This window comes from Pleurodeles waltl, chromosome 7 (genome assembly GCF_031143425.1).
Source record: "Pleurodeles waltl isolate 20211129_DDA chromosome 7, aPleWal1.hap1.20221129, whole genome shotgun sequence".
Lineage (NCBI taxonomy): Eukaryota > Metazoa > Chordata > Amphibia > Caudata > Salamandridae > Pleurodeles > Pleurodeles waltl.
The window spans coordinates 335,307,415-335,334,908 of record NC_090446.1 but is presented as its reverse complement, the minus strand read 5'-3'; the positions used below and the strand labels follow the sequence as shown (position 1 = coordinate 335,334,908).

Below are 27,494 nucleotides of genomic sequence, written 5' to 3'. Positions count from 1 at the left end.
GAAAATTAGCTCTTGGAAATGATCCTTTACAGCCCTGTTAAACTGATTTTAATAAAAAATCCTATTTAAATTTCCTGGGAAGACTGTTACCAAGGAAGGGTTGCCAACTATTAGGGTAGACACATAATTATCCCAAAAGACAAGTTGTAATGATATATCTGAAAGAATGGTGGACTATACATGTTTGTAAAAATAAAGGCTGTGCAAGGTCTGTCCTCAGTATGAATGCCAGCCTTACAGGTCAACAGCCATTCACAATCTGTTTTGCACTGTAACAAGACTTTACAATCTTGTTGATATTATTATTAACTGACCACCTGACCACATCCACCACTGATCGAAGAAGCACGTTTAGCAATGTGTGTAAATCCATCAACCTCAGGAGCTCCTGTAACCATGTCTCCTGGAACATAGATGTTGGTTAAACTCCTCCTTTTCTATAAATGACTGATCACTATACATGTTGAAGGATAAAAAACAAATGCCGGAGAAGAGCTCAGCCTTCTGGGAATAATCACTTCAACCCTCTATTTTATACACATAGTTATTTGCCTGAGAAGAATAAGGGTTACTATTGTAAACATACGTCAACTAGGCAAGGAGGAATAGCCACTGAATTCCACAAAATTACCCTCTGGATTTTCTCTAGACAACCACAGTGGAAAAGGGAATAGCATACATTGTTACTACTTCTACCACCCCCGACACAAAAGCTCAACTGGTTGGGGACAAAACCTCAATGGAAATTGGTAGTCTTTTCCCTTTAGAATTTGGTGGAGTGCCAAAGGAGAATACAAAGCAACTCCAAGCCTTCTTGCAATAAGGCTGCTTTGGCAGATTTCGTGTCACAGATCAACCCAGAGAGAAAAACAACATTCTTTAGCTCATTATTCATATCATTAGAAAAACCTACAAATCTAAGGTCTAACGACTCAACTGCTTTGAGACCCGGAATATGTTTGAAAATTTGCATCCACGTTGATCTTTTAAGAGAACGGGGCTTTTTCGCTTTTATTTTGCAGGCAACCTAGTACCAATGTAGATAGAGTATATTTACCTCACCTCAGGCGGAAGCCAGGAGGGCATACTATTGGTCAGAAGCCCTTGCTTCTTGGGACAATGACAATCACACCTCAGGCCCAACAGATTTTCTCTTCTAAGGTCCTGGAGGCGAGACCCTGTTAAGAACCATTTAGAAGCTGAGTGAATTGGAATGTTTAGATTTGTGCTGCTTTTGGCAAGAATTTCTGCAGCTTATTGGGGTGTTTTATAATCCCTTAGCCTCTCTTTTAATAGCAGAATGCCCTTGTGAATGCAAAGAGATTTCATTAGCCTGGACTGTTTACATTTAAGGAATGGTGCTTTGTAACAATTCAAATGATAAATCGTTGCCCTTGTCCCCACCAAGACGCCTTTTTCACAACTAGCATAGGTCCACAAGACACTCTCGGCACTCCCTACCACCCAATTAGAAGAATGTGACAAATGTGGACTCTGAGTTGGTTGCACCATGATTTTACCACTTAATAAGACAATATCTCCTTAAATTCTCTTCAGTAAATTGGTCTGAGAGACCTGATTGTGGTTAACCCACACCAATGCTCCGAACATGCCTTGTAAGGTGTTTTGCAGGAGTAACAAATGAAGTAGAGGAACACAGCACACCTGAGGAGATGATCCCGCCCTCCAATAGTGACCTATCAGTGCAATGACCGCTCAACAAATCCACTCTGGAAAACTAGAGTAAATCAGCATTATACTGACCATCCAACTACATACTCCTGGGCACCATAGAGAACAAAGAGGGAGAAGGTGAATGTCAGGGGAGGGGTGACTCTTAAAAAAGAAATAACACAAAGGGGGTCATTACAACCCTGGCGGACGGTGTTAAAGCGGCGGTAAGACCGCCAACAGGCTGGCGGTCTTTTTTTTTGTATTATGACCATGGCGGGTACCGCCATGGTCATCCGCCGCTTCTCCGTTCCGCCCGCCAGGGCGGAGACGACCGCTGGGCTGGAGACCTGGGTCTCCAGCCCGGCGGCCGTGACAATACCACTGCCGGTATTTTGACCCAGCTTACCACCGTGGATTTCCAGCGGTAGGAACCGCCATGAAATCCATGGCGGTAAGCACTATCAGTGCCAGGGAATTCCTTCTCGGGCACTGATAGGGGGTCTCCCCCATCCCCCACCCAACTCCCTCCCCTACACCCCCCATAACCCCTGCCACACCCCAAAGGTGGCAGGGCCCCCCTCCCCACGCCGACATTACCTTCCACATACACACCCGACACGCACGCAGGCAGCACCAACACACTTACACGCACACACACCGACATACATGCCAACATCCACACACAGTCAGACACGCACACCCACATTCAAACATACACGCACACATCCAAACAGACATACCTACGGACATACACGCACTCATTCCCAAACACACAACACCCCCGCAAGCATACACGCACTCGCACACCCCCTCTACATACACACACGCACACCGCCATGAACGCACAGAACACACAGCACCCACCCACCCCCCCTCCCCTAACGGACGATCGACTTACCTGTTCCGTCGATCCTCCGGGAGGGGACGGGAGCCATGGGGGCAGCTCCGCCGACACCACACCGCCAACAGAACACCACTGCGCCGAATCACAGGTCGTGATTCGCTGAGCGGTGTTCTGTTGGCGTGGCGGTGGAGGTGGAGCAACCTCCACTTCCCCGCTGCCTGTCAGTATGGCTGTTGGCGGCTCTCCGTCGGAAAAACGACGGAGGGCAACCAACAGTCATAATACGGCGAGCGGCAAACCGCCAACTACTGGCGGTCTTCAGCACGGTGGTCTTGTTAAAAGACCGCCGAGGTTGTAATGACCCCCAAAGTCTCTTCAATCAAAGCAGTAGTCAATTCTGCTCTGGAAAAGCTCTCAACTGCCTGAAATGTTCCTTCCTCAGACCGCAATAAAAGCTATTTAAAAGTCAATACAAAATGAAATGCTTGTTACAAATCTTTGCCCACAAAGGTTTTTAATAGAATGGCATAGAGGAGTCTAGATGAAGTAGAATCATGCTCTACTGGAAGGTACATATACTATGTAAATAGATGTTCAATTAAGCTAAGGTTTTTTGCCCGGTCTGATCACAAGGAAGCATTCCAATTTACACCTTATAAAAACCAATCGATTCCCAAACTGCAAGTATTTCTGTCAAATGACTGCTTGGTGACGCACGTTGCGGGGTCCATGCTTTGCATCAGCTGCCGACGTTATAATGGGATTAGGTTTCAGAAGGGAGAGGGGAGTGTCTAACGGAGCCCACCAATCCTTGCCCAGGGCTAGGCACCTGAGATACCCTACAGTATACAGGACAGTCCTCCACCTCTTAAAGTGCTAATACAGCCTGCAATTTAAATATAAGAGCTCCAGGTCATTTCACAAACAGCATGACAGTTCCACTAGCATTTAAAACAATTGATCACACTGTCCAATTACGCATTATATGTGAGTGCTCTTTGGAATGGCACAGACGTGTTTTTTCTATGTAATACCTCCATGGTGACCAGGAATTATGGAGGTATTACATTCCTCTTACCACCTGAACGAGAGTTCCAGGAAGGTAGAGAAAATATTCAAAGAGAAATTTATTAATACCAAAACACCCACTTTTTGAAGACAAACCATACCTTGGAAAAACCCATGCTGATCTCCTCATGTGGGATTTACTCCTGTGTAAAATAACACTGCTGAGTCCTAATATTACACCAAAATAAAAGAGTTTCAACTTTCAGTGAAAGAAGAAAGTGATGAACAGATGATGCTCCGTAGCCTAAAGATGACTGATAAGAAGCAAAAGGGTGGAGTTTTGTTTGAAATCGACAAGTTATACAGTTTTTGAAACATTGGCAATTATCTGTTTTAAAAGTTGACACTTTTCAGAAACAGTTCCTGTGGGGAAGAAAAATTTGTATGATTTACAGGTAAGTACTTGACTTACAGATCCAGTCCCCGGGGTTAGGAAGTCCACAGATTGGAGTTCAAGTTACCCCCAAACACCCACAACCAGCAACACGGGGCCGACTGGGTGCAGAGGTCAAAGTTGAGAGATCTTTGTCCTTTTTGGGAACCAGAAAGAATAACAACCACAGCCTAATTCTGGCACCAGAACCCTCTCTATGGCTCACTTTGCCAAGAGAGTTGCAACTTCAGTCCATCCACAAATGCCTGGGGGCCACAAAAAGTTTGTCATAGAATGAAATTCATTTTCAGAGTGCTTCCCAAAAGTTGAACAGAGTCTAAACATGGTTGAATGAGATCGAATGGAAGTGGTGGTTTCAATGACAAGAGTAAGAGATTTCGCTCAAGTGCAGTTTAAGAAACAGCATAATATAGTGTGGGATCATATTTACCGAACAGACTGAACAACAGAAAGTGATATCATAATCATAACTCTTTGAGAGCCTGTTTCCCAGGACGGGTTCAGAGACCACTCAATACAAACCAAAATCGCAACAGAACGAGAGACTGCTTCATAGAAAAGACAAGCATGGTGTGAAACAGAATAAGATCACAACTGAAGAAGAGACCACTCACTCAGACATGCTCAAAGGTGGCACAGTACAGAGTGAAATCACAATCTAGAGACTACTCCCTGTCTCAGTTTAAGAAGCATACCGACTAGAAAGTGAAATTGCATACATTGCTGCCCAGGACTCTCCAAGGGGCCATACAGTACTGATCACAACACCCTTCAGGCCATTCATGTCTTTGTCTTTTCAACCAAAAGTTTTAGGATAAGCTATGTTAGGATTGTTTCAATGCCATAACTTTACTGCAGAAGAACTATATTCTGAAATTCTTTGTTGTATTTTCAGTTAATTGTCACTCACACTGTCACACACTATGCACTGAAATGTCATATGTGGTCACTCATGACAGAAAGCACAGAAATGGCACACATTAGCGGAAAAAAGCATGTTCATTGGCTCTTCCAATGTTTGTTATCTCCATATGGACTGAAGTGGGATATCGCTGACCAAACACACTAAAAAAGTTCCTCACTAGGTGATGCTGTTGCAAACAACACAGCAGTTTCTGTTGCTTCTGTGGTTCAGCCGCACAGACTCACTTTTATGTTTTTTCCAGCATGATACAAACACTTCTCTCAAACTTCACCTTTTCAGGAGTTGATTATAGAACCTTCCTGAAAAAGTAAATGAGGCGCTCACATTGCCAACTCTGCTACAATTAAGGTGCTTTTAGTTTATAAGCACAGACTTGTGTATTAAATCGGATTTAAACCGTGATCTTAACTCCGTGCACTTCACTGTGCCACGCTTCCACTGAGACCAAAAGAATGCAAAGGCACATTCTGAAGCTACCTCCAGCATTCATCCGCGTCCGGTGTTCCCTCTGACCTCTGAGCAAGAACGCTGGTCTCACTGAGCTGTTGTGATTGGCACAAGTGTGTGATGTAGATATTATGTAGCGCTGATGACAAAAGAGTTGGTGCTGAAATAGGCGCTTTTATAAAAATAGGATCCTGTGATAAATCATCCTAAAATGAATCACTCAACAGAATAACCTCAAAATGTTTTTATTCCCCCGAACATCCCATGAAACTACCACCGCTGGTCATTCATAGACCTCAGCAGTAGGCGTTCTTCCAGATGCACTTCCTCTTCTGGTGAAAGAACCAAAATTCTAACTGAAATTGTGGTTCATGAGTATAGAATGTGTGGGTTGTGACCATAATAGCACCTCTACTCCCTGACAAAGTTGTTGCATGGCTTCGGAAGCTCTTGCTTTTTTCATCTTTGTAGTTAGTCAAAAAAAGTATCAACGTCTGGAGTTTTTGAAACCCAAACAATCATCAGTGCTGCTAAGTAACCCATAAACATGAAGGTAATGAACATATATTTTTTAAAGTAGTGAAGTGCAGCATAAAATTGTCTAGTAACACATTTGTGCCTGCTTCGCCGCACATAACTGCTTATGCTCCATGCCTACATGATGAAACATGAGGAGAGGACAGAGGAAGGGGATTTAAGGTGACAGCTAGAGCAGGTAGCACAGGGTAGATCAACCACCACCAGAGCTGTCAAATTTGTATCAGTTTCGCACTACTAGATTGAATGAAGGTCGGGTGTGAGAAGATATGGGGTGTTGTTAATATCTAAAAAAAAAATGCAGCGCAGGCTCAGCACGTGTTGCTGGCGCAGGCCGGGAAGGAGAAGGGGAGGCTGGCAGCATGTCTTGTTGCAGTCAGCAGACTGTCAAGATGGCCTGATTTTGTTACGGAGGGATTTGGTTAAAAGTACAGCCCCCAGTAGTAGAACCAGCCCCTTATGGCAAAATTGGCTCTCATTTTTCCAGCCTCCCGGAGGATCAACTGGCGCCCGGCATCACCAGGCTGGTCCTGGTATGATGCTGTATAAAGACTCTTGGGTTCCCAGGTGCGGGTGATGGCAGTAGGCAATCGTCCCATTCACAGGAGCGATTGTGCTGGGTTTGGATCGCATACCCAAAAGAACGTCTGTGAGGGCATAGTTGAACGGGAGCAGAGTTCGGTTGTGGAAGCTCCCTGTTGCAGCACCTCTGTCAATAGATTAGTCTTGACTATCACCGAGGGCAGCTGAAGGGCAAGGACCTCAGCCACCCTCTTTACCATCATTGAGTAAGAGGCTCCCTCCTCTGTAGCCACAGTAGGGGGAAAAGCATCCCGGTATCTGGACATGTGTCTAGTCTGCCAGTTTCACCAAAGTCCTCACACCAGTCCATTTCCTCAGACATTTGGCATTCTAAAGGGTCCGGTAACCCCCCCCTCATCCTTTCCAAGTCCTAGTCCAACAGAATTGGACACAGGGTCTGATCTAGGACGCAGAGCTCCTTCCAGCGCTGGAGTCAGCACAGAATGACACCCATCTGGCTCCATGTCGGAGTCGGAGATGACAATGGGGATGGGTGCCGGCAGTGCCAGGAGCATCAACATCTGGACCTGCGCCGGGGAAAGTATTGGGGTATGACTGGTGCATGTCCAGATCCAGGACTGGATCCCTGTAAGCCCATTGGCATCAAGGCCGAAGCCCCGGATCTGGATGGGGCTCGAAGGTCTGCGGACAGGGTCGGTCTGCTAAAAAATGAGACGCATGGCCTCATAAAATTATTTTTATTGGGCAGGGGTGCTCTGGCTTCTGAAACTCGGAGAGATGTGTAGTTGGCCTAAGCACAGGTTCTGAAGAGCAAGGCCTAGAATGACAACGCTCCCTTGTCGCGACGGCCGATGGTTGAGAAGTCGAAGACCGCTTCGACTTTGTGCCCTTCTTCTTATCCTGGACTTACGTGATCGTTCTGAGGACTTGGGTGGGATGACGACTTGGGACTCCGTGACCTGTACCAGGACCTTGCTCTCGACCGAGACCTCAACCTACACGGAGTCACATGTTGGGCCTCCATCAGCTTTAGGGACCACTCCTTCCAAGCGTTCGGATGCATGGCCCAGCACTCGGAGCATGACTTCGGGTGGTCGCGCTCCTGACAACACAAGCAGATGAGGTGAGGATCCGTCACCAATATCGCCTGATGACAGGGCCCACAGAGCTTAAAACCAGTCTTAAGTGACAACATCTCAACACAACAGGAGGGAGAAACCTAAAAGAAAGTTAGACAAAAAGTCGAAAAAAGGCTAGTTAAAAAATGACTGAGTGGTAGCTCTCTCTCAGATCAGTGCTGGTTGGCACGGTAAGCAGGGATACTTACTGCTCATGAAAAATCTGCCGTATCCAGTCTGATGCCTGGGGAGCATTTAAAGGTAAGGAATCTGCAGCTAGAAGTCTGTATCAGAGCAATTTATCAAAAGGGCATTCCCTTTCAACCCTGGTTCGAAGAATCTAGATGAGTGGTCTCAGCATTTTATGTTGCTTGCGTCTGCAAACAAATCTATTTGCGGATATGCTCTGTCTTGAACAATGTCTTGTAAGACATTTTTTGGTTAGAACCCAGTCATGATTTTTCTGAAATACCCAACTGAGTGAATCTGCCTGTATATTCGGAACCCCTGGAAGATGACACTCTGTCATAGTAAGCTTCTGGCTATTAACCGTTTCCATTTGGCTTGAGCTTTGAGAGATAGAGGTCGAGAGTGAGTACCTTCTTGCATTGTTGTATTGTAGGTGTGAACAAGAAGGGAATTCATTCTTACTGATGGAAGAAAAGATTTCAAGGTTATTTGAACATCTCTCAGTTCCAGAAGACTGGTGTAACTGTTTTCTTTGTTCGACCAAATCCCTTGGGTATGTAAGTGTCCCATATAAGCTCCCCATCCCCGGAGAGAGGAATCTGTGATCAATGTTTGAATTGGCACATCGTGATTGAACAGTACTCCTTCCAAGAGGTTCTTAAGTTGTTTCCACCATGGAAGAGACAGAACTGCATTTTGTATCATAGTCAGTTTCTCTTCCCAGTGGTCCAAGAACTGATTCCACTGGTCTTCTAGGCATTGCTGCATGGGTTTCATGTGCAGTTTTGCATGTGAAACTAGAAAGATGCAAGGGGCTATCAAACCCAGTAGGGATGCAATCTGACTCGCTGTTCGATGGTAAGTATGTAAGAGGTTGTGACACATCATAATGACTGATAATAACCTCTCCTCTGAAGAATCCACTTTTGCTTTTGGGTATCCAGTATTGCTCCCACATACTGTATCTTTTGGACCGGCCTGGTTGTAGGCTTTCTGAGGTTTACTTGCCAAATTGGTTAGCGTCTTGAGGCAGAATTGGTAATGCTTCTTTATCTTCGCTGGTGACATACCCTTTATTAACCAATCTTCCAGATGAGGATAAACAAAGATCTTTTGTTTCCTAAACTGAGCTGCGATGACAGCCATACATTTCACAAACGTTCATGGACCTGATTTTAGTGTGAAAGATAGGACCTTGTAATTGTAATGATGAGATCCTACTTCGAATCAAAGAAAATTCAGATGCTTTGCAGACACTGGGATTTGAAAGCAGGCATCTTGGAGAGCTACTGAACACATCCAGTCTTCCTTGAATTAGTTGTGGATAAATGCAGTGTAATGCCAACATTCTGAAATGTTCTTTTCTACTCTTTTGGAACTTGTTGATCTAGAATGGGTCTAAATTCCTGTTTTGGGCCTTTCTTTTGCACCACAAATATCAGGACTAAATCTCCAATACTCTCTGCTGATGAGAAACCTCTTTCACAGCATGCTTCTGCAATAGAGTGCTGACTTCTTTTTGCAGTAGGTCCTTCTGAGAAACTGATGTTTTCATTGGTGGTATTGAAGGAGGAGGGGACCTGAACTGAAGAGAACATCCATTGTGAACAATATTTAAGACACGCTTGTCTATTTGGTATTAAGTGCCAGAAGTACAGATGTTTGGTAATACTTCTCCTCACTGGAGTTGAATAGGAGAAGGGAGAAGTAATGGCACACTGCTTAGCAGTTGGTTTTTCTGAGGATGCAGATGCTGCAAGTTCCTCCACCTCTTGATGATTTTTTAGGGTGATGGTGTTGCCTTGGCTGCCTCTGGTGCTGTTGGTGAGACTAGTGAGGTGCTTGAACCCTCAGAGAAAACATCTTCTATCCTAGGGCCTGTACCTCCTGCAATATTATTTTTCTTCTGTAGACCAACAGCCTTCAAAGTGTCCATCTGTTTCAATTCTGGGCATCTCGTCATCTGCATGAGACCCAAAGAGAGTGTTACCTTGAAAAGGTAAATTTAAAATTGAGTATTGAGCCTCTGGTTTAAGTCTGTTTAATCTGAGCCAAGATGATCTATGTTCACAGATACCATGATTGCATACATGAGCAGCAAGATACAATGTTTCAGCTGCTGCACTTATTGTCTAGTTCAACACCAGACCACCTTCATTCAAGCTCTCTTGGAAATGTTGCCTGCCGTCTTCTGGGAGCTTCTCCGTAAATCAATTTAACCAAACCCCACATACCCCAATCATGCCTTTCCAACAAAGCGGAAGCATTGGAAACCTTCATAGTACTTTCAGATGTTCCACACATTGTTTTTGGCAAGAGCATCTACTGTTTGCTTTCCTTTTTCTGGTGGCACGGAAAATGAAGGAGCAACAGTGTGATACTTTCTTGCTGCTGCTACAATGACTAAATCTGGAGTAAAGTCTGATCTGAGGAACAATGGATTCTAGACAGGTGGTTTATATTTTTAGGAAGTCAAGATGGAGCAGGCTTCAGTGACGCAGGCATAAGTAAATATTGCATCGCAAGTTCTAGTAGACCAGGAACCCAGGGGAAACAATGGTCGTGTAGCTGTTCTTTGATGCAAACATCACAAAAGACGATTTAGTAGTAGTAGGGATATCAATATTTAATTTTGTTGTCCCTTTTATTAGCACCTCATTGAAGATAAGAAGGTCTTCTACAGGAGGCACTTTTGTGGGAGTTGTATCTGTAGTTGAGTAATATCTGACTGATGAGCAAGTAGTGGTAGACCAAGATGGATATCTTCTTCTTCTGGGTCTAGATCTGGATCTTCAGCTTGATCTTATAGATTTGGATGTAGATATGGTTTTGGATGAACCAGTCTAGATCTGGAGTGGTGATGTAGTGGACTCCTAGACCTTCGTGGAGACTTATGAGGTGAAGCTATAATCTGCAGGCTAGTTATGGGTCTTGTTCGAGACGTGAGGAGCACAGATGGTGCTGGAGAATTTTATGGAGATGCAGGACCCCTAGGGGATGGTGTACCCAGAATGTGTATTTCAGGTGAGACACTTGATGGTGAATAAGTACGAGAGTACTCAGAATCCGAAGTGGGGCACAGGTCTATGCTGTTAACTTTGTAAGCCCAGCAGGGAGAGATATTTAAAGGTGAGTGGTATCTGGCCCTAGATGTATAGCGAAGCCTAAATGCAGCTGTGGGTGTTGGTAAAGACTGTGATGTGCTTTTCAACATTTAATATTTTCCCCCCAGACGTTAATGGTTGCTTCTCTGCTTTTTTCATCATCAACTGTTTTTTCCCTCAACGTTGACAGTGGTTTTGCCTCTGGTTTCACCCATGAAACCTGCTTCTTCATCATAGACTTTGAAGCTGAGGTGTGTCTTGACAGCGAACACTGAGGATGTTTTGGCATGGAGTGATAGCTCACCACTACCTTTGACAGCATTTTGAACAGCATACCTGTTGACAACAAGCACACTGGTAGTTGCTCTGTTCTGGACCTCACACCTCTCTGTGTTGACCAGAAACATCTTCTCTTTTGGTGATGATGATGTCTGTTACTGGATTTTCCTCTGCAAGATTACTTAGAGTGAGAGGAGGGCTCTTTGGAAGAAGACTGACCTTTCCCAAGGCCTCACGATGAAGCAGTAGTCATTAGTGGCAATTTGCTTTCTTTATTGGAGACCATGTAGTCTGATAATTTCTATGTCTTTAAAGAATGCCTGTACAACTTCTGGCAGTGACCACAAGTCCCAGGATGATGAGACTTCAGAAAGCAAACAATACAGACAGAATGAGGGTCTATCTGGTCCTTTTTCTTTCCACAGGAAGGGCACGTCACAAAAAGTGAAGATATTTTTGATAGGAAAATAAACTATTTTATGTCAAAAAAAGGTTTACTCACACGGTAGGTGCTGATGAATGTCAAATGACTTTCAAACAAAAGAATTTGAAAAGATTTTCCAGTGATTTTACATAAAAAAGGCAGAGCTCAGTGCTCCAGGATCCTGTATGCACGAGCCAGAAAAAAGGAACTGACCAAACCATCTCCTATGAGGCATGATTGGGTACAAGGCATGATGTGAGGTCTTGAAGGCGCAGTGTAATTTTCTCTACGATTCTTTGAAAAGCAGTCTTTGGGAAACAATGTATTAAATTCTCATTCCTTTTCCCTTTCAAAGGGTTCGTGAAATATTTTCTATAGTAATTTTTTATTAATGCCATATTTCTATGTATTTTATTTCTTTTTTAAAATGAAACCTCAATGTAATCTGGCCATGTGTAGCCTTTCCCTGGGCTGCATATACATATATGTAACAAACTACGTACAAAGTTTGCAACATATATATATATACACACACCATTATTAAAAGTGCTTTAAGATACCCCCACGTGGGCTGGACTATTCAATGGTTGAATCCCCTAGAATAGAACCGCATCTGTAGTCAGGAGGGTGTAGACTATATTTTGTAAAGTAGGTGCCCCTGTGTTGCAGCATGAGACGAGGCCAGAGTGGTAGTGATGAAGGAAACGGTTGGCACTGATGTGATCTTGGAATTGCAGATTTGACTTCTTTTAAGATGATCTCGCCAAAGAAGGTCGGGTCGATGATGGGCCAGTAGTTTGCGAGGTCATAAGGGTTTAGTGTGGGTTTCTTCAAGGGTTGGAGTATTTGGCTTGACTTGAAAGCTCCTAAGAAGAAGATAACCTGCCTGAGACCAGTGTTGACAATGGTGTGTAGAGACGATGAAGCTTCTCCAGACTGCTATGATAAAAGACAAGGGTCAAGAGGTGGCTTTCAGGGAGCTCAGGATGTCAACAACATCTGCTAAAGGCAGGGGTTTGAATGACAACCAATTTGGGATGAAGCAGGGAGGAGTGAGTGTGAGAGGAGAATCGATTTGACACATTTATAAATTATACTATATATCTAAGGCGCAAGCAAAGTGAGACCGAATCCTGGAACGCATTATTTTTTAATTCACAACCACATCTCTAGGACAATTTAATTCTTCACTTGTATCTAATGGTCTTCACATTTGAGAAACAAACAAAAAAACAAAGAAGTCCAGTCTCGTCCTTTATTAAATCTTTGACCTCAATTTCTACGGATTAGTGTTGGCGGAGAAACAGTAAGGTAAACTCCTTATATAGATGGGATGGAAATTTCAATATCTACTGCATTTAACTGGCAAACAAAAGTGAAACAATAAGGGAAACAGCTCTACAATTTGTGCCAAACCACAATGTTCTTAGACATGACCAGATGTAACCATACAGATCCTGTTATGCAAGATGTTTATGCAGTGTACACAGAACTCTATAACTAGCGAACAAAAAAAGTGTTACCTTTGTGTGTGAAATACATCAACTGGAAATGTCCTTCCCTCCACAGTAAGGATCGTACATGTGTCAAGGCTCGGATCACAACTTTCATTTTGATTGAAGAAATCCTTGAATTTCTAGAGTAGCAAATGTAATGCAAACAAAAGACCTTATATTAGTGGAAAAAAAAGGCGACTAGTCAGTCAGAAGCACATACTAATTTTATCACAGGTACATTTTGAACAGTCTGTACAGTCAAGACATTCAGCAACACAAGTGTCCAAAAAGGTCACCTTAAGAAAGAAGAAACTGTCAGGTCCTTCACAGTGGCCCATTTGGTGAACATTCGTAGATACATTTTTTTTGTGATTCACTGTTTGCAACAGCAATAGTTCTTCCCATGTACCATCTTATTTTAGGATTTGCTAAAGTTTTACCAGCTATTAAGATTTGTTTGCAACCGTATATCAATGGCAGTTTGTGAGAGCATTGTTATAAGCACTCCTTTCATCAGATTTATTATTCTGGTCACAAACCATTAAAAAGTTACCAACTCCAACGTTTGGGTGGTACCTCATTTTAGAAAAGGATGGGGGTCTTTTTGGAAACGTTTCAGGGGTCTAGGCAGTAGTCCAAGGTACGGCTGACAACACTCATCGAAACTTTGAAAATAATATACTTTTTTAAAAATAGCAGCCCAGTTTCCTTTCAGGAAAGTGGACTACTTTAAAACACTTTTTAAATTTTTTTCCTTATTAAAAAACACTCACTGGCTCGGCGGTCTGTTGACCCTTGCAGGCCACCATCCCCTGTGAACTTACCTAATGAATATTAATTAGGTACAGAGGACTGTAACCCACTTTAATTCAGACTTTTTTGAACCATCTACTCATAAATCGTTGATTAGCAAATTAAATACCGGTCACAAAGAGACTGGTCGCATATTGCATCCAATTTTTGCGACCAGTATCTTCCTACATCTGGCACACAGTCTGAAAATTTACATCTGCGCCCAAAGACCTGCCCTGTCTGTTTTCTTTTCTAGATTATTTACTTACTTTGTCTCCACCACTTTTGCTGGGTTGCATTTCAATGCTTTAAAAACCATCACAGTAAAAAATATTGATACCCATAAGTAAACCAACCAGTAATCTTCCCAGTATGACTGACTGCAACTTACGAGTAATCCCCTCCACTACAACCCCCCAATCACTCCTTTAACCCTTTAAGCAATCCATTAGTGCATGTCACATGATCACAGGTGACTGAACTGTAATATGTGACTAGCAACCAGAAACACCAAGACCTTGCTGATCCATTTGTGGCTAACTTCAGGGATCCCTGCTGACTGAAGAAGTCCTCATAACATTACATGCAAATCTCCACCATCATACTAACACACCTCTTATCCCTAGCTACACAGCATGTTCCATTAACCTGCAGCATCATCCAAGTACATCAACACACTCCAAATATTTCCTAATAAGCATCCATACCAAAAACATTCTAATACAGACTGTTTCCCAAACCTGTAGATTGCACGTCACATCCTCACCTTAAGAAATCAACTAATGCTCTCTGAGAAAAACACAACTCTACCACCATGCACAGGCAAAATAGTTGACATCACACGCTAGGTCCTCCAGGTTTAATGATCACAAAAAATCAGTCACACATAGTACTACAAATCAAGAATTTCCAATCATGCTCACACCACTTGTCAAGAGTCTTATTAAGTATCGGATGAGTATCTGAAAGTACCACATTACAAAATGATTTTGTCATAAACATTTAACTCCACATCTGAACACTCAGAATTATTTTTGGGCCATGAAACATGTTTTGTTGGTGAGATTACCTTGCTAGTTAATCTTGTACAACCCCTTTCCAACAAATTATTCAGAAATTCATCAACCACTGGATTGGATGGATGACTCATCTGTCCAAACCTGTGAACTACTGCCAGCTACAGGTAGTATTGGTTTCACACCCAAGTGGCAAAACCTATGAATTAAGGGGATCACCTAGACAGTTACTTTTCTTGTTACAGGTCCAATTTCATACATGACACTGACCAACAGTTGCACGTTTGTTTAGTAACTACAAAGGGCTATACACTAATCACTTTAATGATATATATACTGCCTTCCCCACTTAGCAGGAATGTGCACTTTCTCTAAATCAATATGCCCTCCACATCAAAATCCAAAGAGCTGTCAATACCATATTTTCAAAACAAGAAAGCAAAATTTGCAAGAGAACTGCAAAAATAAGAAACTGTATAGACATAATTTAACTAAACGAAAATAGAATGACTGGGTATGTGAAAGACAATATAGAATGTGGGTCCAAAAGAGACAAGACCCTGGGGTACAAATTTGTATGGCCTTAACAATGATCCATCCTAAATAAAAAGATGTGACACCACAATCAAAAATATTATTAAGCCTGATAACCAACTACAAGTATTTTCAAAATCTTTAAACCCAGACAAACAGATTCACCCACCTGTGCTTGCAAACAACTTCCATAACCACTTAATCAACAAAACTGCAAATGATCTGATACTTTTGTAGTTCTTGACAAAACACCTCAATGATGCTGGAAAAATATTCTGCAATGGAAAAGCCAGGACCCAATATCTGAATAGCCACTTTCAGCAATACAAAGAAAATCTTGCTACCTTGCGCTAATAACGTAAGTTGTCAAAATGTATGATGCATCCCTCTCTCATGGACAAGCTTCATTTATGCAGATAAAAATAAACTTTCTAATAAAAAGCTCAAATGTAATCTATTTTGCATGTGGGCAATAGCCCCATCTCCAAATTATACTTTATCTAAAAGGTTACAGAACAGGGTTCAATTTAATTCAAAGAATCTTTATTCGGCCAGTAGTAGGTCATAAAAGAACAATGCATAAAAATCAAATCTATACAATGGAACTTTAATTAAAAATTCCTACAAATTATAAAATGTAAGTTCAAGAAGCTGTCAACAGCACCACAAGGAATAACAACTTCCGAGGCTAGGTAATTTATTAACCTTAACAAAAAAGGCAAGTATAATACAAGTTATAAAAGGAACATATTTCTTTTAAAAACGCCAGACATTTCAAAACAGGGTTGTTCTGTCTGGTAGTTTCTGGATTGATCCATACAAAATTTTGAGGACATACCAATTCAAATTCATTATGCATACATTTTTTCAGGAGGACAACGTGATAATCTAGCTTGGAACAGCATCTCATGGAAAAATATTAAAAAGTCAGGCTTCAATACATTTTAAAGTTATTTTCTTGGCATGATCAACACTTTTCCTGGTTCACATCAATGCAGCTGTGTTCTGTCTACTATAACAGCGAAACTCCAGCCAACACGTGTTTTGTCTATTGAGATGTAACCCATTGGCTTCATCAGGGCTGAAAACAATGTATGAAACATATTTATGGCCTGCATATGAAGACAATTTCTTATATGAAAGGACGTGTGCTTTAAATGTACATCTCTTCCTGAGGCACTATACTCAAATTCCTCCAACATATTTTACGATGACACCTGGGGAGATGTCTGGAGTTCCCAAGCCATGTCTGGAGTTCCCAAGCCATGTCTGAAGACGCTGGAGACTTTTGCACACCAGAGACGGGTGGCACTGAAGAAAGCTGCTCATGTATACGGTATTTCAGTAGTGTGAGCCTAGCTATAAGGCAGCAGAGTGCTGTACATGGTCAAAGGAAAGCTTAAAGTTAATGAGTAAGAGGAGATGGAGCTGGGTTGAGGATGGTTAATTCATTGTGATGTAGACTTCTTTAAAGAGGTGAGCCTACAACTCTTCCCTAAAATGGAGGAGTGTTGGGGCAGTTCTAATGGATACAGGTATGTAGTTCCTGATCCTGGGTGCACAGACGAAAAAGGCCTGCTGGTTTCTTTTTTCCTGTTTACACTTCTTAGACTGCAGTCTGATGGTGTCTTCTTGGCTGTGAGTGTGCCGAGATCCACCAGAGATGGTAAGCTTGTCTGCAAGATAAACAGGAGTGCTGGTTGGGACAGCTTTGTAGATGATGCAGGCTGTTTTGAAAATGGTGCGGGCCAGCAAAGGGAGCCCATGGAGGTCCATCAAGATGGGGGTGATGTGATCATATTTCCTCAGGCCCTGGATAAGACATGCTGCAAGTCCCTAAGGGGTGCAAGTGTGGTATTTGGGAGGCCATGGAGTAGGAGATTGCCAATATCCAGATGCAAGTGTATGAGTTCTTGAACATCAGTTCTGAAGAGTCGCTTTCTAGAACAAATGGTTTGACTTTCTTTAGCAGAGACAGCCGGTTACAGGCTGGGTTTTTCCTTTAAGCAATGTGTTCCTTCAGGGTACATTTGGTGTCCAGAGTGAAGCCACTTGTCTTGGCATTCAGTGGAATTAGAGTTTTGAAATTGTCAAAGTTCATGCCATTGAGCCGAGTTTGTACTGTATCTTGTTTATTGTTCTTGTAGAGGCTGAGGGGTTACTTTGAAGGATGAATTTCACTGTTGTGGAAGCAGCACTTTACTAAAGGAAGGGGAGCCTGAACAGCCACTGTGTCAATGTGAAACACTTTAAAGGGCTCTGAAAGGAAGAGAGGCTGAAATTAGCTTATGTACCTATATGTTGTTAAGACTATCAAGAAAAATTTTATCCAGAAAAAGACATTTTATGTCACAAAATTCTAATGGCTCGAAAATCTTGTCATCAGCCTAAGAACTAAATAAGGTTCCCAAGATTCAGTTGGGCAACAGAGTGGATGGAGCAAATGCAATAGGCCTATCAGATGCCTCTTGACAGTCTTGATGTCCATTGAAAAAGATTCCTCAGGCCTGGTACAGTAGGTCCCGATAGCCTAAAGGTAGGTCCTGCCAATATCCAACTGCACTTTAGTCCGAGTCAGGAAGCGTAGAAAAGATATCACCAACTGAGAATATAGCAGGCTAGGGTAGCTATCCGATGCCTTAGTGAGAAATGTGAGTATTCTTCTGCACCAGGGAGGGAAGGTGTTGGAGCACATGGAATTCCATTTCATTGGTACAGCCTTGTGATGACCTCTACTATTCATGCTTCAGCACAAACATATCTTCGTTCTGGTTTTTTTTACAACGTGTAGCAATACCTGCATTGTTTATAGGATCTCTTTCTGAACCTTCTTTAGAGGGCAATTTGAAGCATCTCGCATAGCACTAAACACCTTGAATAAACATATTAACAGACACAAGCTGTTAGCAGTTGTCTAAGCCTCCTTTAAAAACTATAGTACACATTAGGTTTTAAGTTTCTTTCAATGACTCAACTGAGCAACTAACAACTCAATAACTCTTCCTGTTTCCTTAGCCTGTCCCAGGGATATAGCAGTGCTTGATCCTTCTAGCTTAGATTAGCTATATACCAGACACACAGTGGCCCATCACCACACATATGGTAGCCCTGGTTCAGAACAGTTCAGTTTATATTTGTAGATCCTTAATAAAGTTAACCCCAAACAACTCTTCTCTCCAAATAGATCCCACCTCTCTGAATTACCTTAACTGCAATCTTCCTGACCACTCAGATTCTTCAGCTTTGCCATCCACATTAAAAGCAACAGGTCCAGTGTGTGAGTTGCAAAGAGCAGTCCAAGACAGTCACTCTATCGCATACCAGGCATCCATCTCTAACAAGCATTGGCATCACCTATTCCTCTGGCATGCATTTCAGTGTATACCAGTACTCACATAAGTATGTACAGAGTGGTGCCATCATTCCATGCATGTGAAATGGTACATAACATTTGGACCTAAATGCATTGCCTATAAATGTTAAAAAAATAATGTTACCAAGACTGATCTCTTGTTATTCACTAACAATCCACAGACTTGATCAGATATACCCGCACTCATACACTAATCTACAGCATATTCCTGTGTATATAAACATTTATAATTTGAGCATATGTATGTATCTAGATATGTGTATTTCTTTGTACAAATATGTATAACAATTATGGTTTTAAAATATATAGATACTCTTTAGGACTGTTTAACAAATGTATATATTATTTATAATTAAATATATATGTACATATTATCCTATGCTTAACATGTATATAGGTCGCTGCATAGTTTTCATAAATGTTATTTGAATACATGCTTATGGGTCCCTGTTTTATTTATCTATCACAATATGTAAATAGTATCATAAGTATTTTTCTACAAGTGCTTCACTGTTTAAATATTGTGGAAAATATACTTTTAGAAAAAGTAATACAAATTCACAAATAATTCACAAATAAATTAGCTTGAAGTATAGCAACACCTGAAAGTTTATTTTTATAAAATACTGCTTTAAATCTCGATATATTATCCTCCTTATATATGTATACCCTTTCGATGTACTTATGTATCTATATATTACTTTACACCTACTGTAGAAGAAAAAAAAGAAACCCTTTGACTCTATCCAATGCACTACTCTATCTCTCACCCTATTTCTCTCTCAATATATCCTCCACTCTCTGATTCATCCCACAACTCATTCTACTTATATGATCTCCAAAATAACCCTTTATAGACTTTTCCCTCCTCTATCTCTCCTTGAATCACCCCAAACCTCACTTTACTACTATGATCTCCCAAATAACCTTTTCTGAATTCTTCTCTCCTCCATCTCTCCTTTTACTCATCCCAGACCTCACCTTAGTACTATGATCTCCCAAATTACACTTTCTAGATTCTTCCCTCTCCCATCTCTTCATTATCCTATTCAATCCAACCTACAGACACGCACAATTGAACTCATATTTCCCTATACTTATCCACCAGTAATCCTTTTTGGGTTCTGGAGTAATGTGCCACTCGCCGATAAGTGCTTTAATGCTTCGAATGGGGTTGGAAGCACTATATACATACAATTATAATAACATGGCTAATGCTCTTCGCCAATGCTCAGTGAAAAAACCTCAGGCGCTTGCTTTTAAATTAGGTTCAACAGGAGCATTTCTCGACAGATGCCAGAAGAGAATAATAGTTAGTTGAAAGTTCAATTCCTCAGAAATAATACATTTAAGATGAGTAATAGTAGAGCGATTTGTAGCTCACTTCCTTCATGCATGGACAGCAGATCTCTTTTGTTGGGAAGGCAGCTGTAGACTTTACTTAGAAGATGATTGGAGTACCAGAGCTAGCAATGTCAAGCTACAAACAGGACCACCGTACACCCTGTGATCTACCTGATCTTCTGGAGAAAACTCTCAAAATCAGACAGGTGTGGGAAAAAGTGTACAGAAACATCTTGTCAGTTCACTGTCAGGCAGCCCCACAGGTAATTGGGTCTTCTATTCATGAGGGATGTCAAATGCTTGCGTTTTGTGTCAAGGTGGGTTATCTAAGTATGCATGGGAGTTTGAAGCCAGGCCTCAAAGATTGGGTCAAGAAATTTGTGGAGAACAGGACACTCATTTGTCGAGTAGAGATATCAGCTTAGGCTCTCTGCTGTGTTGTAGGAGACATGCAGCAACATGACATTTTCCTGTGCCTATTTCCAGAGAGCTACAGCCAGTCGACGGGGCTTTGGGGAGCAGATCCCAGTTGTTGCCTGATGTAAAAGAGGGCCCAGGTGTGTTATGTGCGGGCTATCACTAATTTGGAACTCAGAAATGGTAACAAAAAAGGTCTCCAGTACCATAATGTTTTCACAGCCAAACTGTTTATGTGAAGTGACATACCAATTTGTCCCACAAGAAACAGAAAGGGGGCCCCAGTGTGTACCTGACCCGTCCTCTGAGGAGCTGGTGGTGACCACAAACTGCAAAGTGGGCAAGCTGAAGGGGAGTCCTAACAAGTCAAAAGACAATGATCATGCCACTACCAGTTTAAGGCCGCAACTAAGGATGGGTGGATTGGGATCAATTTCAACTGGTATTTTCACAGCCGGTTCCAATGCTCTTTCAGCTGAAGGCATGTGTGAAGTTTGGCAGGGGGTTACCACTAAGCCGAAAACATGGAGACCTAAAAGCCTCAAAAATCACAAAGTCATCACAATGTGACCCACTGCTTGGATGGTTGCTATTATTTTTTCTTGAGGGTGGACGTACTTCACCAGACTGGACTCCAAAATCATCCTTATGAAATTAATCCTTCTAGAGGGGAGAAGAAAGGGTTTTGGGTAGATCAATGGGCACCCTGAAAGTAGGAAGCCTGAAAGTTTAGTAAGTTCATCCAGTCATTGCTCTGTCAACATTTTAATATCCAGAGATGGGGCAGAGCCTCCTACCTTTGTTGGTATTTATTTAATGTATTTAGGGATTTATAGCCTGTGACTAATACCCAAAAAGGGTGCCCATGCACTGAGGAGAGACAAGCAAAGACAGATTGTAGAACAGAGGAGCAGAAAAATAAGCGTTCCTGCTTAGAATAATATTGTGAGGTCTTTCCTGAGGGAGCTCTGACTGGACTGTGAGGGACGATGCAAAGGCAGAGTATTCGACTTCTTTGGCCCCAGGTGTAATAAGGGCGGACCACCAATGTTTGTGTACTTACCGCGAGGGTCCACTGTTGGATGGAGTTCCAAAGAAATCGGGGAGTGGAATAGTGAATAAGGTAGTATGCACCTCGAACTATCAGAAGAGACTGAATTATGCAGGGCTTGTTAAGTGGGGCACATTGCCTTGAACAGAACTGTCTTATGGATCGGGAGACAATGCAAGAACTAAGGACGACCTAAGATATGACCTTGGGTGGGTAAGTTAAGGAATAGAAGCGCTGCCGAATTTTGAAACACTTGAATCCGATGAAGAAGGTAGTCTAGAATGTCAGATAAAGGGCATTACAGTAATCTAGATTTGATGTAATAATGCCATGAATATTGGTTTTTCTGCCTCAGGTGAAAGCCATGCAAAGCATTCACAAAGCATTTTCAGAACATGAAAACAAGTGGCGGCTACTCTTGTGACTTGGAAAATCATAGCTAGATTATGATTGAGAGCAATTCCAGGATTCTTTACTAAGTATGCTGAAAGAGGAGTGTCACTAAAGTCCCTAGACCCCAAGCAGAAGACTACAGGAGTAATGTACTCAGTCTTGGTGATGGACAGCCTCAGGTAGTTAAGACACATCGAAGAGGTGATCCATTACATATAAGGTTGGAATTTCATTTGGGTCTAACAGATACTGTGAGAAATAAAGATGATAATTTGAGTACTGTCTGCATTGGATAGAGCCTCAAACGTGAAAGATTTAACCAGACAGGCTAACGGAGATACATTAAAATGAACACTGTATGACTGAGGATGGAGCCCTATGGGAGCTATAAAAATAGGAGTATTAGCTTTGAAAGGGGGAAGAGATACTATTTTAATGTGAAAGAAGGAGAATGAGGAGAAGCAAGGCATAACACTAAGGCAAATGCCAGATTGTTAAAGATGTTCTTGGTGCCAAACGTCGCCAAGCGGTCAAATAACATCAGGACAGCAGATCTGCCCTGGTCCAGGATACAGCAGAAGCTATCTATGGCAGCAAGGAGTGTGGACTCCATGTTATAGGTAGCACAGAAGCTGGATTGGAAGGAGTCTGGACTCAAGATAGTTGGTGAGTTGCCTATATGCAAATTTCTCTGCATGTTTAGTGGGCAAAAGTAAGGGAGATATAGGCCTGTAATTCATGGGGCTAGATGGGTCAGCATTAGGCTTCTTCAGCAGAGGAACCATAGATGCATGTTTCCAGGAGCTGGGAATAGATGCTGTCTCTAAGGATAGACTGACAAGGTTCCAGTAAGGTCCATACATAATAGAAGAATATGGAGTAGACATGAATAGTCTGGTGAGCTTGAACTGATGGTGGGAAGAAATGTGTCTTCCAGTGTGCCCGAAGTTAGAAGGTTCATGAAAACTCTATTAGGGGCTGTTGAAAGAGTGTTTAGAAAATCAATAGAGGCGATGGATGGTTGGGGGGATCGGGGGCGAATTCTTTTGTACAAATTTGAGTTTGCTGGTAAAGTGCAAGGATAGACCTGAACACTGTGAATCCATAGGGATGATAAGAGCTGTTGCATGCTGTGGGCTGCAGAAAACTTAGATAGGTGAAACACGGCCAGGAAAAATTAAAGGAATTATCTAGGATGTTCGCAAAGTGAATTCGTCGAGCAGCTTGAATGGAGCGTTGATGTATCTTAATGGTGGCTTTATGAACTTTCTTATATCATCTGAATAATTAATCTCCAGATGCTTTCTAAGGATTTGCAGAGTCACTCCTGGTTCCATAGTTTCTTAGAGAACCACAGGCTGGAGAGAGTAATGCGATGTGAAATAAATGATTAAATGGGAGCTAGGGTGTTGAGTGCAAGTTCAAGCCATTTACAGAAGTTAGTTGTGGCATTTGTGATATTCTCACTGCTGTTCCAGGGTGAGTTGGGTAAAGCTTGTTGCAGATTATCAAGGGAGAACCTAGACTGTGAAAGTTGCAGGGTTGATTTAATAAAAGATGGTCTGTGTGATGTATTTGTGTGAACTGGCGAAAGAAAATGAATTGCAGCATTTCCATCCCAGGTCTAGGGAACAGACTCCTGAACAAGGATAATGTAACATTGAAGAAGTCGTGGTCAAGACGCCTTGTGTGTGCACAGCCAGAGACCAGTTGAGAGAGAACAAAGATCTCCATATTTTCAAGAAGAGCACACAAGCCAGGGTCCACAAGGTTGTCAAGACAGAAACAGAGGTCTCCAATAAAGAAGAAATTGCCTGTTTTTAGCTGGGAGGCATCACACCATCAGAAACAAAAAACTAGAGCTCAGCTAGCTCCTGCACCGGCTGGCAAGCTCGCTTGCTGGCCGTTTTACTGAGGAAGTAAATACAAGGCAAAAACTGTAAAAGTATGTAATATAAAAGTAAAACAAAGCATTCAGGCTGCAGTGTCGTGGAGCAAGTGGCGATGGGCATCTCCAACCATTACATAAGATAATTAAAAGGGACTCCTAGTCCCAGAAGCTCCAGACCTAAAATAAAAGTAATAGGCAGAGCATGTAAGCAGTATCAATGCTTTTCAATCCAAGAAATGAGTGACATGCCCCAGAACCCCATGGGGGAGTAACCACCTTCATTGCTCTCGATGAGGGATGCCCTTCCACCTCTTGCAGTCATGGAATGCTACCTGGTGTAAAGGTGAACTGTATTATGGAGATTGTGGCAGATGAAGAAAATTGCTTTTCTTCACCATTGAAACGATCAATGTGTCTTTGGTGGTTTGGGTCTAGTAATGGTAGTGAAGGGAAAACCTTCCCACAAGGGAATGAAGTGAGTGTCCCGGAACGGTGACTTGTCCACAGGGAAGTCACAGAGACTTCTCTGAGTCAGCTGAAGATATGTACTTGTTCTTGTACTTGTTCTTCTCCTTGAATCTTCTATTCATGTGCCTGCTTCTGAGAATCAGAGAATTAGAGAATAAACTGGTGTTGTGAGAAAGCATAGGAGGCCTTCATTGGCTGGAAAAAGGAAGAGGTTTGGTGGATATCATTTGCAGGGCTTTAAGCACTTTGGCCATGATAATGTCAGTGTTATAATGTAGTAAATCCCATCTGTTGTGGGATCAAACAAGTTCTTCTCATTGAAGGGGAGGTCAATAGCATCATCCAATACCCTGTGTTCATATATCAGAAACTGAGGCATAACGAACATCGAATTACCAGACCTATGTTCTTGATGTTGATGGCCTTGTAAATAAGGTCCCTTGACATGAGCAGTTTGCAGTTGCACCTTCCTTGCATTGGCCAGCTGCAGAGAAAGATCACTCAATTGGTACATTTTCTGCCCGTGCATCTTCATATCTTTGTCCATGTCGGAGGACACTGCTTGTACTCTTTGAAGATGTTTCCATTACCACAAAAACCTGAGTGAGGAAATTCCTGAAAAATTGAAGGGTCTTATTACGAGTGGCCCAGAGTACAGTGCCACACTCGACTGGGGTTGGAACTGATCAGGTGCGATAAACAGCAGCCAAAAAAGTTTGCTCCAATTTTGGGTAATAACATGTAGGTTTTGGTGCTTACCGCACCAAGATCTGATTTGCTTGTTAATTGCAAAACAGTTCTTCCACTGTGAACTTAGGCAGGTTTCATCTGCCAAAGTTAAGTGGGGCAAAATGTGAAGTGAATACTGAATGTGGTAGTCTCCACATTAATCATAACAAAAGTCACCTCACATACCAGAATTCATTTGGCCACTTATGATTGTGCTCAAAGACTGGACTGTCCTTGAAAGCCTGGCATTTGGTATCACCAATATCTTTGAGATGACAGGCTCAGAGAAAACCCTTTTGAAGTTTCTAGAACATCCTTAAGAACATTGGGTTCTATGGACAGAACCGGATTTAGTGGGAGAGCTATCGCAACTACCAAAGTAAAGATTATGTCATTCTGTGGCAGGGGCACTGGCATCAGATTCGACAGTGTCTATAACATATTGGCCCTCATAGCATGAACGCTTCTTGTTGGATGTAAGGCCTCAAGGTCACATTCCCCAGCCTCTAGTTCGGAAACTAGCAATGCTAGGCTCTCCTAGTGGTTGAATTTCAGATTTTCTACTTTTAACTCAAATTGGGTGATCTTTTTGAAAGCATTATATTTGACAAAATATATTGGAGTCAAAAAATATTCTGACAAAAAATAGTTGTTACTATATCTTCTGAGTCAGTCTTAGTAGTCAGATCCAGAGAGAAAATATAAATTCCTGAAGGGCAAGGTTATACAGCCAAGACCGAAGCCTGGACTGGAACCTGCACCAGTGTAAGCGGTGCAGGCAAGTCATGAAGACTTTTGTTCTGGACCGATCCTGAAGTTTTGCCTTGCTTCCTACTGATAGAAAGAGTAACTGTTATCATGCATCATGGTCAGAATGCCATACTTAGCATGATTCTTCAGCCATTACTCTGTGTGCAAGCTAGGCAGATCAGGAAGTAGCTTATGCCAACTGTAACATAGGGCACAGGCATTCATGGATGACTATTCCCGGAGCTTAAGATGAAGAGCTTATGTAAACATGAAACAGCACAACATGCATAGCTTATAGACAAAGAGATGCAGCATACGCTACCTCATCTGGTGGGAAGAAGGTGATGAGGAAAAAATTGCAAAACACAATATGCAAGAGGGGACGAGGCCTCGCTAAAGGAATTCACTTAGATTAAGTGACGGAAGTTCTGACCCTCAATGCAGAGCAGAAAAAACACAACTGGTAAGGATGCACTTACACATCAGGATAGGGCACGCCATAAGCTAAGTAATCTATGTGCAAAGCTTTACAAATAAACGTACACACAACTGGCCTCTGGTACATCACTAGGTAGCAGGGATACACACAATTTGAGTTTAGAACTTTCGCTGGGGGTATGAACTCCCCAACAGGTTTCTGTATCATCGACTATTAGGAAAACCTTTCCTATCACTCCCTCTGCATTATCATTTCTAAATAATTTAGAGAGCACCAGATCAAGCACAGATCTCTGAAACACTCTAAATCCCCCTTTCACTATCAGACAGAATCATATGCTAGCATTCTCCCACCATGCACTCTGACAGTTTTGGACCCATTTTATGCCAAACCGACTTTCATCCAAGGGCTACTAAAGGTGCTTAACAGCTCCTTTGTGGAACAGTTTTTATCCATTGCTCTTCTATGATCAATTTCCCTTGTCAACCCGTAAAATAACTCCATCAGATTTTTTCCTCTGATGAACTAGTTATCTTGCAACTGTAAATCATTATTTTCAAAGTGTTGGGCTTCTCTTTTGTACATGCGTGTTTTTTAAATATTTAGCAACGCAAGTGGTATTAGGACGGCCTTCATAAAACAGCCTCTTAGTGATAACATTTTTGAGGTGTGGAATTATGACCACATTTCTCAGATCTGAAGCACCATTCCCATTTCCTGAAAGTGACTCAACAAAGTTCTATAAGCCCCTTTAATCATACTTTAAAGTCTGTAAAGGTTGCTAGATAAACAAGTGTTTTATGTACTCACAGACAACAGTCCGGCAGTACGATAGGACTCCTGCCTCTTTTTGTACTATAAAGAGCACTGACTTCACATGCTCAATGTGGACCTATCTGTGTCAGTTTTATTGAAGGATTCTGCTTATGAGTCCATCATCCTGTACAAACGCACTGATATGAAGGAACAGTTTGTTGACATGAGTTGGGCCTCTTTTTTAGTAGGGGAGCCCTATGTACCATGTGGGAAATGTTGACTACAAAGAAGCTAAAATATCTGGAGCCAAGATTTCAATTTCATTAGCCCATAATAAATCTAAAACAGTTTTTAAGTCCTATAAAATGTCCTGGCACAGGAAACTAACGCCAACGCTGTTAAATGGCACTGATGTGGCATTTTAGTAAGCAAATAATATGCAGAAAAGACTTACTTGTCACAACAGTTTTCTAGCCAGGGATCTTCCCCACAACGATAA

General features: G+C 42.0%; 1 protein-coding gene across 2 annotated transcripts in view; it reads right to left on the bottom strand.

Annotated features, from left to right (window-relative positions):
- The window catches only part of DHX35 (DEAH-box helicase 35), a 494,424-nt gene that overhangs the window by 241,349 nt on the left and 225,581 nt on the right, over positions 1-27,494 (bottom strand). For both annotated transcript variants that reach the window (XM_069243783.1, XM_069243784.1), the window contains exon 9: positions 13,070-13,182. In XM_069243783.1, the coding sequence (XP_069099884.1) occupies positions 13,070-13,182 (113 nt within the window). The remainder of the gene's footprint in view (positions 1-13,069; positions 13,183-27,494) is intronic.